The sequence below is a fragment of the Solanum pennellii genome, chromosome 7 (genome assembly GCF_001406875.1).
Source record: "Solanum pennellii chromosome 7, SPENNV200".
NCBI classification, from domain to species: domain Eukaryota; kingdom Viridiplantae; phylum Streptophyta; class Magnoliopsida; order Solanales; family Solanaceae; genus Solanum; species Solanum pennellii.
The window spans coordinates 37840591-37858517 of record NC_028643.1 but is presented as its reverse complement, the minus strand read 5'-3'; the positions used below and the strand labels follow the sequence as shown (position 1 = coordinate 37858517).

General features: G+C 34.6%; 1 protein-coding gene across 1 annotated transcript; it reads right to left on the bottom strand.

The window, feature by feature from the left end:
* Positions 1-6050: 6050 nt before the first annotated feature.
* On the bottom strand, positions 6051-7900 carry LOC107024458. Its single transcript, XM_015225444.2, has 2 exons — positions 7638-7900; positions 6051-7514 (listed from the first exon to the last, which is right to left on the bottom strand). Exons 1-2 carry the CDS (start codon positions 7829-7831, stop codon positions 6230-6232), a joined length of 1479 nt encoding a protein of 492 aa, XP_015080930.1. The 5' UTR covers positions 7832-7900; the 3' UTR covers positions 6051-6229.
* Between the last annotated feature and the right edge of the window lie 10027 nt (positions 7901-17927).

Below are 17927 nucleotides of genomic sequence, written 5' to 3'. Positions count from 1 at the left end.
CTGGAATCAAAGTGATATTTGAATCTGAATTGATTGTATGAACAAAAAATAATGTGTTTGTGGGAAAAGACTATTGTAATTAGGGAATCTTTGTACTTAATATTTTTAATAACAATGAATCTATATCTACTTAGATGGTTGAGTCTATTTTCTTGTGGCATGCAAGATTAGGACATGTTAATGTCTCATATATTAAGAACATGTAGTCTCTTGGTTTAATACCTGATATAGATTCGAATAATTTTGATAAATGTGAAATATGTGTTAAGCTAAAGTTACTAAAAAGTCATGTTTTTCAGTAAATACAGAAACTGAATTATTATCACTAATTCACACTGATTTGGGAGATTTGAAATAAACTATGACTAGAGGTGGTAAAAGATATTATGTGACTTTTATTTACGATTTTTCCAAATTTACTAAATTATATTTGCTTAGAAATAAAGATGATGCATTTAATGCTTTTATTGCTTACAAATCTGAGGTTGAAAATCACATTGGTAGGAAAATCAAGAGAATTAGATCTGATAGAGGTGGAGAATATATATCTTTAAATGCTTTATGTGAAAAAAAGGTATTATTCATGAAGTAACTCCGCCTTATTCACCCGAGTCTAATGGAGTAGCTGAAAGGAAAAATAGAACTCTAAAAGAAATGATGAATTCCATGTTAATTTGTTCTAATGCTCTTGATAATTTGTAGGGTGAGGCTATATTATCTGCATGTCACTTATAAAATAGAATTCCTCATAAACGAACTGGTAGAACCCCTTATTAATTATGAAAATGTTATAAACCTCACTTGAAATATTTAAAAGTGTGGGGGTGTCTTGATAAAGTTCTTTCACATTAACCTAAAAAGAGAAAAATAGGTTCTAAAACTACTGATTGCATGCTTATTTGGATATGTTGAATATAGTGTTGCATATAGATTTCTTGTGTTGAAAAGTGTTGCGCTTGATTGCAATACTATTATTGAAACAAAGAATGCTGAAATTTTTTAACATAATTTTCCATTATGTGATAATATTTCTCATGCATTTGTTGAAAGAAATCATGAGAACGCCTCTAATATTGAGGAACTACGAAGGAGCAAAAGACCAAGATAATAGTATTTTTCTTATGGAAATGATTTTCAAACTTTTCTTGTTGACAATGAACCATTAAATTATTTTGAAGCTATATCTTCTTCTGATGCTAAACTTTGGAAAAAGGCAATAAAAATTGAAATTGATTCTATTATGAAAACTAAAACATGGATTTTGACTGACTTTCCTTCTACTTGCAAAACCTATTGGTTGTAAATGGATCTTCAAAAAGAAAATTAATCCTGATGGATCTATAGATAAATATGAAGCTCGGTTAGCAACAAAAGAATTTTCTGAAAAACCAAATATTGATTATTTTGCTACATTTGCACCAGTGACTAGAATTTCTTCTATTCGAATGTTAATTGTCTTAGCATCAACTCATATGCTTTTTATTCATCAAATGGATGTACAAACAACTTTCATAAATGATGACTTAGAAGAAGCAATTTATATGGTTCCACCTGAAGGATGTATTACCCATGGAAAAGAAAGTAAAGTTTTTAAGTTAATTAAATCTCTTTACGGCCTAAAACAAGCTCCTAACAGTAACATGAAAAATTAGATCAATTCTTATTGAAAAATATTTTTTCTTCTGTTGAACTGGATAAATATGTTTATACCATAATCGTAGACAATGATTATGTGATAATATGTTTATATGTTGATGACATGCTTATATTTGATACAAGTTTAAATATTGTGAATAGTACTTATTTTTGTTTGCAAATTTTGATATGAAAGATATACGTGAAGTAAATATGATTTTAGGAGTTAAGGTAATAAAGAGTGAAGATGGTATAATGTGGTCTCAAGAACATTATGTGGAAAGACTCCTTAAATGTTTTGAATGTTTTGAGGTGACACCTGTAACCACTCCTTATGATGCTAACTCTAAATTGAAAAACAATTATGGTGATCCAGTTGCTCAGTCTAAATATGCTCAAATTATTGGAAGTGTATTATATTTGATGAGTTTTACCAGACCTGATATTGCGTATGCTGTTTTTAGAATGAGTAGATATACTCATAATCCAATAATGAGCATAGACTTGTGTTAAATAGACTGATAAAATGTTTGTGAGGAACCATGAATTATAATATTATGTATAGGGGATTTTTTTTTTACTTTAGAAGGGTATTGTGATGCAACCTGAATCTGTGATTTAGATGAGACAAATTCCACTAGTGGATATGTGTTCACCTTAGGTGGTGGTGCAGTATCCTTGAAATTAGCTAAGAAGATGATCAGTGCTAGATCGACTATGGAGCCAGAGTTTGTAGCTCGAGATCTGGCTGGTTTTGAGGCTGAGTGGCTAAGAAATTTTTTGCGAGTATCCCTTTGATAAAGGATGAATTGCGTCCAGTGTTTATACATTATAATTGTCAAGCTGCAATTGCTATTGCGAAGAATAAATCTCATAATTGTAAGAGCAGACACATGAAATTGAGGCATGATGTCGTTAACCAGCTGCTGGAAGATGGAGTAATTGCAATTGATTAAGTGAAGTCAAAATTGATTTTAGCCGATTCAATGACGAAACCCGTGGGAAGAAAATTAATTCTTCAAACCTCAATAGAAAGGAGTCTAAGAGAGATGGTATCCCAACCTATGTGATTGGAGATCCCATGAAGCAAGTTCATATGGGTAATAACAAGTCAATATTAACTCTGCGCACAAACTGAGAGTGCTTGAATTGCTACTAAAAATGGATAGATGAGTTATTAAGTCTTAATGAATTCATAGTCTTTGACTAAGGATGGTGTATTTAAAGTAGTATACACTTGATTAATTTAGCTATATGAGAACTGGAGTGAGGCCGCTCCTATGAGATTTTGGCCTAGTATCTAGAGCTCTCATGAATACAAGGCACGCGCATGACCTATTAGGGAAAAACCACGTTGAACAACAAAATTACTGTGGTCAGAATGTGATTGGTAAAGTTTATGATTTACAATTAGAATTATTTGGTTCATAGAAATGTTATAATTCACCAGTAATTCTATAAATTAAATTTTATCGATCTAAGTTAGGTTCATACCTCGAAAGAGACCAAACATATTTCTTTTTGTCCTGAAAATCCAACAAGTTATATTTTTGAATTCTTTTAAAATAAGTGGGGCATTGTAAATAATTATTTTTATTTCAAAATGAATTTAATTATTTAATGTAGTATTTGGAAAGCCAAAAGAAGATGTATTTGAGAAATCTTAATTTTCCTTGTAAAAATGGCAATTGCAAATATACTTGGCAGTAGCATTTCTTCCACTTGGCACTTATCAAAGTGAAGACAATTTCTTGGACTATAAATAGGCATGAATTATATGAGCTAAGTAGAGAAAAATCAATTCTAACTCTATATCTTTCTTGCTTCCTCTTACTCTCTCGTTTTGGCTTTCTATTTTCAAGATAATTATTTTGGCTTGGTTATTTTATTTTCCACTAATAATTTGGTGATGTTAATTAAGTTGCTAATTACTATGATCTCTATTTAAGATATGAAAGTGCTTGTTTAATCCTGGAGAAATATTTCACACCATTGATATATTTTCTTAGGACAGTGCCCAGCACGACTCTAGTATTTATCTATTTTCTGAACTAATATTTATATATCTTTGTTGTAATTTTTTAAATCTTATTTTCAAGACTACAATTTTGTTAAATAATACAATTATTATTATTATTATTATTATTATTATTATTATTATTATCATTATTATTATTATTATCGTTAGGTTTTCTAATATTTCCCAACAATACAAGGGATAATGCAAGACATTGGGTAGAGAGGAATTTCATCTTTTTAAAAAATCTGCCAAACGAGAACACCCAAGTCTCAAGCTATGGCACTTGGTGAATTTTTGTGTTTAAGCAAGCTTTTGATGTAAGGTAGATGGAAAAGGGTGGTAGTTGGGCGTGGGTTTGGATTGGGGGTGACCAGAGGAGAATGAAAGGGGATGGGAAAAGAGGTCCAATGACAGAAAAAATAGCATTTCTTTTATAAATATTATTTATTTTATTTTATAATATTTAATTTTGATGTGTCATTAAAAAATGATGTTGATTTCATATGGTATTTGGTTGTACTACACGTACTTGATCAAATGAGAAAAGTGTTTAAAATATTAAATTGACAAAATTACAAGTAGAAGGGAGTTTACCCTCCGATCCAAATATAATGGTCTATCAAACCATTCCACCTATTTTAAATTGGGAAAAATGAAAAATATGCCCTCAAACTTTCATAAATGCTATGCGTATACCCTTCGTTTACTCTTTTAGGATGCCTATACTCTTGCCATCCAAATGTTGGAGCATACATACCCTTTAAGTTAAGGGTGGTACACATGTCTCGATCCTAACCATTGACGTGATATTTATTAAATTACTGCCCAAAATTAAAAGAATCCATCGGAGTTAATCTAGAAACCCGCCCAAATACACAATACTAATGACCCAAAAGTAGTAACTCAAATTCCCAACTCAATTCATCTAAGAGGGAAGAACAAAATTGGCAACCGTAGCTCTGCCACTACACGGCGGCTCAAGAAGTATGATTGTAGGCTGAAGCGTGATCGAAAGGGCAAAATATTGAAGCACGAGTATCAATCAAAGGAGCTTCCATCAGTGAGGATACAACCAGATCTCGATGGCTTATCAATACTCGGGTGATTAGTCAGGAGAAATTGGAAACCTTTAGAGAAGAGATCCTGGATCGACTTTCTAGCAACTACAATATCATAATGATTGGAAGTTATTTGCCCATGTCGCTTGTGAATGAGCAAAAGAAAAAAGGAAAAGCTCATCAACTTAGCAGTATGCAATCCGGTGGAACAAATTGCTTTTGATTTTGGCTTTGACGAATAACTCGTTATTTTTTTTATATTCTGAGTTAGTTTTAAAAAAATAAAATAAAAATTTCACCTAATTTAAGATCCTACTACGACCTTTTTATATTTTGAGTTCGTTTTAAAAAAAATAAAATAAAAATTTCACGTAATTTAAGATCCTACTACGACCCCAAAACTCATTCTCTTTCTCATTCACCTCTTCTCTCCAAACAAATCTAACCCTACCACTTAACCAAATTCTAATCCTAGTATCAGTCGTTGTGCTTGTTTGGATGGGTCTTTCTATTCTATGAGAAAGTTGAGGACAAATTGGAGGATTTAGTGTTGAAGATGATTTGGGGATGAAGATGCTGCTAATGATAAGTGTTTAAGTTGCTTAATTTGAAATTAAGTAAATTAATTTGGGGATTTGACTATTATTTTTGGGTAATGGTATATGTATTTTGGTGGGTTTTTAAATTATTTCGTGTGGATATTTTTAATTTTTGGCAGAAATTTAACAAATATCAGGTTAGTGGTTAGGATCGAGACATGTGTACGCTGTTAACTTAAAGGGTATATATGTTCCAAAATTTGGACGGCAAGGGTACTGACGTCCTGAAAGTATAACAAAGGTATATGCATACCATTTACGAATGTTTAGGGTATATTTGTTCTACTTATGTTTAGACTGATGTACATCTAAACATTCCTGAAATAAATTGAACACATTATCAAAGAAATAGAATAAGGCAAACAAAATGGGAATGAAAGAGAGAGAGAGATGAAGGGTTTTTAAAACACTTTCACATGTCCTTATGCTTGTCCAAATTGTTCAACATCCATCCTCAGTTCTAATTCACACAAACCCAATACAAGGAAGAACATTTCTCTTGTATTGCATGACGCAAGGGTATTAATATCATAATAATTACCATTACCTTTGGTTTAGGAGCAAGAAGTACAGGGTGAAATGTGAGAGCAGCTCTCATGTCACGGGTTCGAACCCTGCTGCTGATAAAATCCTGATATTTTAGAAAGAAAGGGTAGAGCAATGAGCCCATTTATTCACCAACTTTTGAATCATGCATCACTGGCCCTCAGGATTTTTTGTTATAAAAAAGAAATACAATTCACAAATACAAAATTCTGATACGGTAATAACTATTAAGAAACACCATCTGTATTACGAATCAGGTTAATTGCCCAGCAAACCTGTTTGAAATCGTCTTCCTACATAAACTAGGTCCAAAAAGATGGTCTGATTAAAGAACAATAATTTATTTACATAGCTCTTTGGTATAGAGCCACTTACAAACTAGACAATTTTGACAACACAGATTTGGTCACCAGAGTATTAGTATGTTGAGTGGCTTCTATGAGTAAGAACTTTTGGTACTTCAACATAGATGAACATTTGGTAATAAAACATAATAAAAAGTTCCCAAACTTCAAAGACTTTGAAAACCTGTGAGCAGATTCCCAAGCATGCCGAGTGAGTTTATCAACTGAGTCCTGAGTCAAATGAATGTTATGATTTAGGATATTTTGCATCAAATTGAATAACGATTCTGTCCATACCAATTTATTGCCAATTAAGCATTGATGATAGGGATGGCAGATGAATTTCTTCAGATCGTCTTCGTCACTGAGAAGTTTCTGGCACAAGGCAGAAACATGGCCTGGGTGCAAAGATTCTCTAACTATCCTTGTTATAACATCACAAATAGCGCTATTTATGCCATCCATTCTAAGTATCAGGGGCAATAGCAGCGCATACTCTGCAGCTCTCTGATGAACCTTAGAGTACTCTACCGATGCCGTTAGTAATACACGAGAAGATGGTTCTTTCAAAACCAACAACTTGGGAAGAATAACAGAGCAAAGAACGTGACTGGGCCAACCAAGTTCATCTTCATTCCCATCTAGAAGATTGGACACTAAAACTGCAGCTGTCTCATCATCAGCTCTCCAAGGTTCAATAATACCCAAAATAGCCAAAGACTGACCTCCTTTACAAAGTTGCCGAATTTCCCCAGCCAATTCCACAGCCTTAGCAGTAGATTGAAGAGACAACAACGACTCTTTCAAACGCTCAGCCATTTCCTCAACTTGAGGGTTCAAGTATTCATCTACCTCCTTAATCATTTCTTCATCAACCTCCTCAATGACTTCATCCACAATTTCTCGTTTATCCTCCTCAAATTCAGTCATATGATGATGATCATTTTTACCACAACTATTGTATTGCCTAGCCATGTTGAACTGTTTCTGTGATATAGGCAACCAGGGAAGCATCAAATCAGTTTCATTCACATTATCCTTAAGGCAATCAGGTAACGACTTAAACTCATCCTCCATTTGTTCTTCAGAATCCAAGTTCAAGCAGGACAACCATTCATGTGTTGACCTAGACACAACGTCAAGCAGCTGATGTGCAGCCCGCTTAACCCAAAAATCAAGCTCTATCCCTTCCTTCAACATAGTTTCCGCAAGCTGACACAAGTCTGTTTCACAAAATCTCCGGCAATCATAAAGAAGAAATGACAAAATGCGAGCCTGAACAGCATTCGGTAGAGTCTGTATCCACACAACCCTGCCAATCAATAATTTTACATTAACAATACCTAGAAAAGGAACACTACATAACCCCAATTCATCCATGTTCGATTTCAATTTACATGTATACCATAAGGAGGCAGTGCGAATTCAATATTACCGTTTTGTGTGAGATGGAGAAGGAGAACCGATAATGGTGATCTGGGTGGGTCTGGTGAGCAGTGAGAGGAAGGAGGTCGTCGAAATGGCGGTGGCCTCATGCTTGTTGAAAGATTGTTGTAACCACATAGATGCTTCGGTTTCTGGACAAGGGGAGTTCAAGAATATCTGAAACAATGGTACCCAACATTCCATTTCCGTCCAAGATTTTTCTGGCAACAAGGCCTCTATTTTGTTTACCTAAAGAGGTTACAAGAAAAGGTTAACTTCCTTAAATTATAATATCACTTAATTTGTTGTTTCACTATAAGTTCATAATAATTTATTTTGCGTTATAAATTCATTGAATAAGTGGACAGTACATAAAGTTAGTACATGAACAATTATTCATATTCACTAGGTTTCATGAACCTTTTTGGATAAAAATGTATCTATTTATTATAATACTTAATATGATGACTTTTGGAGTGATTTCTCATTCTATAAATAGGATTGTTCATTCACTATTGTATGATATACATATGAAACTTACATAGCCTTGAATAAGAAAAATAATCTACTTTATCTTATACTTCTTGTCTTCTTCTTCTTATATAATATTCTGAGCTTTCTTTATAATACGTTATCAACACGAATATGCTCTAAAAATTGTAGCACTTCGCAAAAGTGTTGTAGTTGAAACGCTTGTGATCAAGAACAAGTTCTATTTATTCTTTCTTGTTACATATTTATATTTTCAAAAATTTCTCTTATACTAATAATTTATTTTGGTATATATGTGATATATGAAAAGGTAAAACATATTGGTTTGTTTTACTTTAACAATTTTATATATTGATTTATGATTATACTAACAGTTATTCGTTTCAGAAAAGAATTGAAGGATAAAGAAGTAAATTTTCATGTTGATTTTCTTAGTATTAATTATGAGGAACTTATTAATATTTATAATTCTAGAGGAGCGAAAACTCTCAATCTTAACAAAATTTGCTTATATAATTCTTGATTTCATTAAAAGACTCATGATTGAGTTCTATTGGTATTGACTTATATGACATTGATTGAAGGGTAAGACATTTGTTTAAGTCCGGATGACATAATGAAAAATATTTCAGGGTAAGACGGTAGATTCATGTTCTATCGCACCAAGAGGGTATGACATCAATTCGAGTTATGATGCACCATAATGATAAGGTATTGGGTTCAAGTCCCATAGAATTATGGTCTAATGTGCCTTGTATGGATAAGACATTGAGTTTGAGTCTCAATGCACCATATTGATGATAAAATGATGATTATGCAAAAATAAGTACGATTGAAGCACACTCTTTCGTAAACCAGAAGTTTACTGACTTAAAGACTTTTGTGCTTTGGCATGACCGAAAAGGTCATCCTGGATCAATAATGATGAGACGAATCACTGAAAACTCAAATGAACATCCATTAAAGAACCTGAAGATTCTTACAAATGATGAGTTTCCGTGTGTTGCTTGTTGCCAAGGCCAATTGATTACTAGACCATCACCAATGAAGGTTAACATCGAATCCCCTCAATATTTAGAACGAATACATGGGGATATTTGTGGACCTATTCACCCATTTAGTGGGTCGTTTAGATATTTTATGGTCCTAATAGACGCATCTTCAAGATGGTCTCATGTGTGCCTCTTATTATCTCGCAACCTGGCGTTTGCAAAATTATTGGCCCAAATGATACAATTAAGAGCGTAATTTCCAGATTATCCCATTAAGACAATTTGCCTTGATAATGCTGGCGAATTCACATCCCAAGCTTTTGATGCTTATTGCATATCGGTAGGGATAAAAGTTGAACCTCATGTAGCTCATGTTCATACTCAAAATGGCCTTGCTAAGTCATTTATTAAGCGCTTACAATTGATAGCAAGACCTCTACTTATGAAAAGTGAGTTGCCTACTACTGTTTGGGGTCATGCTATCTTACATGCAGCATCACTTGTTCGTCTCAGACCGACTCATTATAATAAATACTCCCCATCACAATTGGTGTTTGGCCATGAATCAAATATTGCTCATCTTTGAATTTTTGGATGAGCTGTATATGTGCCTGTAGCACCACCTCAGCGCACCAAGATGGGACCTCAAAGAAGGTTAGGCATATATGTTGGGTTTGATTCACCCTCAATAATTCGCTACCTTGAACCATTGACGGGAGATTTATTCACTGCAAGATTTGCAGATTGTCGATTTGATGAAACAAATTTTCCGCAATTAGAGGGAGAGAAAAATAAACTTAAAAGTGAAATTGCATGAAAAGTTTCATCATTATCTCATTTTGATCCACACTCTCCTATGTGTGAACAAGAGGTACAGAAGATCATCCATTTGTAAAAGATAGCAAATCAAATGCCAGACACATTTACTGATTCAAAAAGGATAACAAAGTCACATATTCCTGCGGTAAATGTGCCTATCTGAATCGACGTCCCAAAGGACCATCTACAAGTGTCATAACATCTGAATCACAAATACGCCAGAAGCGTGGTAGACCATTGGGTTCAAAAGATAAAAATCCTAGAAAAAGAAGTACAAAAATGACACTACAAAAGAATTCCATGAAGAAATTCAAGATCCGATTAATCGCGATATTCCTGAAGAGATCAATGAACCCGAGACTCAAGTAAATGAAGAACTCTCAATAATTTATACAAGTGATGGGATAAGTTTAGATCGATCAAAAATCATAGTGGATAATGTTTTCGCATAGTTGCACTTAACATTATGCAAGGAAATGAGATATTAAACCTCTATCTGTCGAAGAATGTAGACAAAGACGTGATTGGCCAAAATGGCAAGAAGCAATTCAATCAGAATTAAATTCACTTGCTAAGCGTGAGGTTTTTGGACCAGTAGTCCAAACGCTTAGTGATGTTAAACCAATTGTCTATAAATGGGTCTTTGTACGAAAAAAATGAGAGAAATGAGATTGTAAGATACAAGGCACGCCTTGTTGCACAAGAATTCTCTCAATGACCCGGTGTCGACTATGAAGAAACATATTCACCTGTTATGGATGCTATAACTTTTTGATATCTCATTGTTTTAGCTGTACATGAAAATCCTGAAATTCATCTAATGGATGTGGTTACAGCTTACCTTTACGGTTCACTTGATAATGAAATTTATATGAATGTTCCGAAAGGACTTAAAATGCCTGAAGCATGTAGTTCAAAATCTCGGGAAATGTATTCAATCAGATTACAAAATTCATTATATGGCTTAAAACAATCAGGGGGCATGTGGTATAATCGCCTCAGTGAGTATTTGATAAAACAAGGTTATATAAACGATGTCATTTGTCCTTGTATATTTATTAAGAAAACAATTTTGGGGTTTGTTATTCTTGCAGTTTATGTTGATGACATTAATTTCATTGGAACTCCAGAAGAAGTTCAAAAGGAAATTGAATATCTAAAGAAGGAATTTGAAATGAAAGACCTTGGAAAGACAAAAATTTGTCTTGGACTACAAATAGAATATTTAGTAGACGGGGTCTTCATCCATCAATCTGCCTATACTGAGAAAATCTTGAAACGATTTTACATGGACAAAGCACATCCATTAATTACTCCAATGGTTGTCCGATTACTTGAAGTGAGTAAGGATCCATTTCGACCTCAAGAAGAGAATGAGGAACCTCTTAGTTCAGAAGTACCTTATCTTAGTGCAATTGGGGCACTTATGTATCTTGCTAATGCTACGAGACTTGACATAGCATTTTCTGTTAATTTGTTAGCAAGATATAGTTCTTCCCCTACACGAAGACATTGGAATGGAGTTAAACATATATTTCGATATCTAAGGGGAACTAGTGATATGGGTCTGTTTTATACTAACAAAGATAGTGCAGATCCTGTTGGTCATGCAGATGCAGGTTATTTATCTGACGCACATAAAGCTCGATCAGAAACAGGCTATCTGTTCACATACGGAGGTACTGCTATATCATGGCGATCTACGAAGCAGTCTATTGTCGTTACTTCTTCAAATCATGCTGAGATAATAGCCATTCATGAAGCAAGTAGAGAATGTGTATAGTTAAGATCAGTAATACATTTTATCAAAGAAAGATGTGGTTTGAAGTGTGACGTCAAGATACCCACAATACTCTTTGAAGACAATGTTGCATGCATAGCTCAATTAAAAGCAGTCTTTATAAAAGGAGATAGCACGAAACACATTTCACCAAAATTATCTTCACACATGATCTCCAGAAGAATGGAGATATTGATGTGCGACAAATTCTTTCGAGTGATAATCCAGCAGATTTATTTACCAAATCTTTACCGGCCTCAACTCTTGAGAAGATGGTTCACAAAATTGGAATGCCAAAACTTATATATCTGAATCGTGGTTTTTATCAAGGGGAGTAAAATACGCACTGTACTCTTTTTTCCTTAGTCTAGGTGTTGTCCCACTGGGTTTTCCTAGAAAGGTTTTTAATGAGGCTGCAAATAATGCGTATCAGAAGATATGTGTACTCTTTTTCCTTCACTAGAATTTTTTCCCATGGGGTTTTTTCTAGTAAGGTTTTAACGAGGCACAATATCTATGGACATCCAAGGGGGAGTGTTATAAATCGATTGAATAAGTGAATAGTCCATAAAGTTAGTACATGAACAACCATTCATATTCACTAGGTTTTATGAACCTTTTTGGATAAGAATGTATCTATTTATTATGATACCTAATATGGTGACTTTTTGAGTGATTTCTCACTCTATAAATAGGGTTGTTCATTCACTATTGTATGATATACATATGAAACTTACATAGACTTGAATAAGAAAAGTACTCTCCTCTATCTTATACTTCTTGTGTTCTTCTTCTTATATAATATTCTGAGCTTTCTTTATAATATTTTGAGATTAATAGTTACTATCCCAATAAGGTTTTTTTTCCTGCATGGTATAATAATTCTGCAACAACTTATGTTACATCAAACAAAAAATATGATAAAGATCCTCATTTTATAGCAACATTATAAAATATGGTAATGCTATATTCTATTGTCAAGGAGAGGTCTGCTATACTAATTCTCACTGTCCAAAAGGGCCTACCACACTAATTATCATTGTCCCATAGGGTCCTACTACATTTATTTTCATTGTTAAAGAAGGTTATCTTTATACTAAGTCTCATTGTTCAGGAGAGTCCTACTACACTAAGTTTCATTGTTAATGAGGATCCTGCTACACTAGATCTCACTGCCCAAAAAGAATTTGCTACTTTATCACAATGTCCAAGAGGGTCCTGCTATACTACGTCTCATTATCCAGAAAAGCCTACTACACTAATCCCAATGTCCAGGAAGATCTTGTTATACTACTCCCATTATCTTAAAGGGGCATACTACAATAATTTTCATTGTCCAGGAGGGTTATACTACACTAATTTTCATTATTCAAGAGGGTCCTATTATACTTTGACTGATTGTACCGGAGGATCCTGCTACACTAAATCTGATTGTTCAGGAGGGTCTTGCTATACTAAATCTCATTGTCCAGGAGTGTCGTGCTATACTAAATTTTATTGTCCATGAGAGTCCTACTATACTAAATCTCACGGTCTAGGAGATTTATGCTACTCTAATTCTCATTATCGAGGAGGGTCATGTTAGATCTCATTCTTTAAGAGTGTCATGCGATAATAAATCTCATTATCCAGGAGGATCCTGCTACTCTAATTCATATTTTTAAATAAAGCTATGCAACGCCGCAGGGGATAATGAAAGCTCATTTTTGCTCACAAGAAACTCCCGAAACATGCATCATGTCACTAAGGAAATTCTAAATCTCAACTTTGAATAGAATAGGAGAGAAGAGACAAAATCAATCAATCCAACTATTCACTATACTCCCCCACTTGGGAAAAACCTATTGACTCTATCATGAACAACAAAATAAACTCTCATTACTAAGGTAAGGAATTATAACTTACCGGCACCTTCATCTGGATTTGCTTCTTTATTAGCTTTGAGTGCATAGAAGCGAGTCTTCGTTTTTTCACCAAGAACCGGACCATTATAGGGAGCTTACTTGAAATCTTTTCCTCTAATAGCAATAGTAAGACAATCTCTCACATTGTGATCATTCTTTCCACAAGCATATCACCCACTAGTACTAGCTAGACACTTCCCAAATGCTTCTTTCCACAAGTGGATCAAGTAGGTTTAACAATTTGAGAACCACGATCCCTCTCATGGTTAACCTTAGGAGCATTAGGGACATCTTTGTTTGGATCTCTCTTCTTAAACCTAGATTGAATTTTGCTCATCGGTTCTTCCCATTGTCACACCTTTGCCCTTCCTTTCAAGTTTAGACTCTTCAATGGATTGAGCATACACAATAAGACTAGATAGAGTCATGTTATTATGGAGCATGTTCATACAACATTATTCTTGCACAGGGTCGGCAACATAAGTCCCTAACCTACTCATTTCATCCCTAGGTTTAGACACAAAAGATGGACAATACTTAGACAATAGGGTAAATTTTAAGCAATACTCCTCCACACTCATGTTACCTTGCTAAGTTTTATAAATTCCACAACCTTAACTTCGCTATTCTCACGGGGAATGTACTTTCCAAAGAATGTTTCCTTAAACTCCTCCCATTCTATAAGACCCGATCAACCGGCCTATTATCTTTAAATTATGTGTACCACACTTGAGAAACTTCCCTTAATTTGGTACAAAGCCAACCCCGCCTTCTCCTTAGAAGTCATAACACTCAACACCTTATAAACGCCATCTAAGAATTCTTGGGAATCCTCTCCCACCTTAGAACCAAGAAAAGTCGGAGTATTAATCCTCACAAAGTACCTCAACCTAGAGGTCATGTTAGTCTTAAAAAAATTCACCCTAGGCCCCACATCTCTATTTGCTTTAGCCGTCGTGGCTCGGGCTCGGGCAACAAGAGCTCCTCTAACTGTAAGGACCCTCAAAATGAATTAAGGTGCTAGAGACTCACATGTGTCTAGAAAGGTTTAAAATATGTTAATTAAGTGTTTTAAAGTATGCATACATAATTTTAGGTCATTTGGAAGTCAAATGTCCGATGAAGTTTGAAAGTTAGCCTTGAGACGTGCCTGTGTGTCTTGACATGTTTTACGTGTTAGTTTTGGTTGAAATTGATATGGAAACTCTATAACTTGTATATGATTGTATTTACGTCAGAAACGTCTGGGTAGAACTCTCCAAGGGTCCCACAAAAGGGCCTCAAGGATGACCCAAAGGCTGCTAGAAACTGCCTTGGCAGTGTCTAGCTAAGCCCAAGAATACCAGACAGTAGGGTTGGTGATATCCCGTCGATGGGGGAGGCGTCGTTCAATACTTAGACTTGGGAAGGCTAAAGCAAAATGAAAACTCTTAGACCCAAACAACGGTTGCTGGTACGGCCCGTCGATGGGTCTACTGGGCATCGTTTGGTGGTGTTGATGCAACCTGCAATTGTTGCCAGGCGCACTGTTTCATTAAGTGGTGAATAGGAAATTCACCCCCACGTCCTAACTTGATCCTAGACGGTTAATTTAGGTACTTTAGGGTATATTAAGTTGGTTATTAAGATCAAAACCCCATCCCAATACATTGTTCAAAATTAGTCTTCCTTCTCCAAAAGAAACCTCTCTAGAAACCTTCATTGGAGATGAAGCTCAAGAACAACTTGTAGATTGGATTCCCATAGATTTTCACCAAGTTTTCGTGGTTCTCTCTTAGAATAAGGTATGGTGATTCTTCATCCTTAGTCAAACTTTCTTCTAAGGATTTCCTTCCAATTTTTCAATGGAGAATTCATGATCAAAATTTCTATCTTTCAATCTAGCCATGGTTCTTTCTCAAATTGTTTTCTAAAGCATGCTTATGATAAATTATGAATTAGATACTGTTTTGAATGTGATTTTGTAACACTTCAAAAATCCAAGACGTGTTCTAGAGCCTAACATAAGTGTAATAAGGTATACACACCGTTTTAAGGTCCATTTAAATAAATATAATTCATTTAGGAAGTCTAGAAACCAAAAAATCCTAGAACGTCCATGACGTTCAGAAACTAGTTCAAGGAGGTACTAGTGTGCCTTAGCCTATTTGACTACCTTTTAGGAGTCAAAAATTCATGAAAATTGGTGGACGGGTGTCTAAACCGTATAAGAGTTGATTCATAGTCGAAACATATGAGTACAAATCCCCAAGGACAAACCAAGGTCCCATGCACGTTGGAGTCAAACAGTGCCTGGGCAGTGTGCACCCACGTAAGGCAATTGACGAAACGTGTGTGGATCGACGGGGTGTCGATGCCGTCCGTCAACCAGAACTTATCAAGATCCTTGAAGGGTCTCTTTCTTCACACTCTGTGATCTCATCGACGAATGTGCAGCACGGAAGGTGGGTTGGTCTATCGATTGACACACGAGGCGTCGACGGGGTCTCGTAGGTGAGTGACCTGTTTTTGCTGCTCATTTTTAGTTGGGTTAATTCAATAAAATAGGGTATTAATTAATTATTTAGGGTATTTAGGGAATCCTATCTAATATATTTAACATCCCATATAAAGACCCAAACTCCATTAGACTAATCACAACTCACAAAACAAAACTCTCTTCCTTCTATCTTCTTTCTCTCTCTAGTGAAAACTCCATTGAATACCAAGCTAAGGGAGGGTTTTAGAGCTGAAAATACCAAGGTTTGTATATCAATATTCATCAATTAAGAAGGTATGAGATCTAATTCACCTTTGAGACCTCTTTCCTTAAAGGGTTCCATCAAAAAATTGATTTCAAAAATTGAGTTTTCAAGTGGGTTTTCATCCAATATGAAATTGATGTTATGAATTGATTTTCTTATGATTTATTTTAGATATAATGTATATATTAACATGTATTCTAACCTAATTATGATCTATATTGGTGGTTTGGTTTAGTCCATTGAAGATGACCTATTCCCCTTAATCTTAGGTTTTGATCTTGATATGAATTAGATTGTATTGGTTCAATTGACTTGGTTATTGGTTGAATTACTACTAGATGATTTTTTTTAAATAATAATGAATGAAATAGGTTATTTATAGTCTTTCATTCTAGTTCTTGATAAGATGATATAGGCTATGAAGTATGTTGTGAATTGACCTAAGTATGTTGTCTTAAGCTATGATCTAGTATTGAATTGGGATGTAGTGATTCTTCTAGCCTTGTGATCATATTGGTTATTGATTTATGATGATGTATAAACAAATTGGGTTAAATTGAGGGTTTGTGATAAGACCTTGATGATGAACTATGAAGGAGACTTGGTAAGTCTTATGATCCCTATCCTTTACTTCAAATTGTGGTAAATTGTGATTAAGTCATGATGTTGTATTGGAGTATGCCTTGTATTAGGATTGATAGGATGGTATGATGTTGAATTGAAATGTCTTGACCATGATTTGTGAGATGTTTTCTTAAGATGTAAATGTTATAAGGATGGTGAATGATTTACCAATATGCCTTATCATGATATGAGAATGTAAAGGTGCTAACCTCACCTATATGAATTGTAATGGAAGGACAATACTCATGCAATTCTTATTGAGCTATGATTATGATGGTGTTTATACAAGAATAGACCCTATGACCTACAATAAGCTATGATTTTTAATAAAGATATTAAAGAAATTTCAAAAATGGACCCTAGCTTAGCACTGAGTGAACTATAGTAAGGAGTGTCCCTTCCCATATAAGGAAGGTAGGATCACTATGTACTCTTGAGATTGGAGACTATAATGCATGTAGCATAAAAAGGGTCCCAATTATATCTCCTAGTTCTTGAACTATGTGGTCCCCATAGTAATACTAGCTAGTGGATCCACATAGTTGCTATGTTCATGTTTTGGTACTAGCTTGGCAAGTAGTTCACCTTCTTTCAGTGTAAGGTTCCATGACACCGGATTCCACATTTGCTCATGTGGTCAATGTCGCATAGGGCAAGATGTTCCCAAAAGGTAAAACGAAATAAAGGATTGAACTATAACTAAGATGACCTAAGGGGTTTAGCTTAGGCTAGGAAAGGGTATGGGACTCTACCGAACATTTGACCAGTTAGCCTTGAAGGGAGTCTTAGGAGGATGTTTTTATGTATGAAAATCCTTATATTTCTATATGACATGTATATGATGAATATCACATTTTTGATACTATATGTTGATTGGTGTCACTTATGAATGTGTGTCTGTCTATATGATTAAAGAAAAATAATATGTGCTCTTAAATGTTATGA

What these genes read in the sequence shown, in the direction of transcription:
- LOC107024458 (XM_015225444.2), bottom strand. Translation starts at nt 7,831, where the DNA reads ATGGAATGTTGGGTACCATTGTTTCAGATATTCTTGAACTCCCCTTGT. An exon ending in TCTCCATCTCACACAAAACG is followed by an intron (nt 7,515 to 7,637) that starts GTAATATTGAAT and finishes ATTGATTGGCAG; the next exon opens with GGTTGTGTGGATACAGACTC.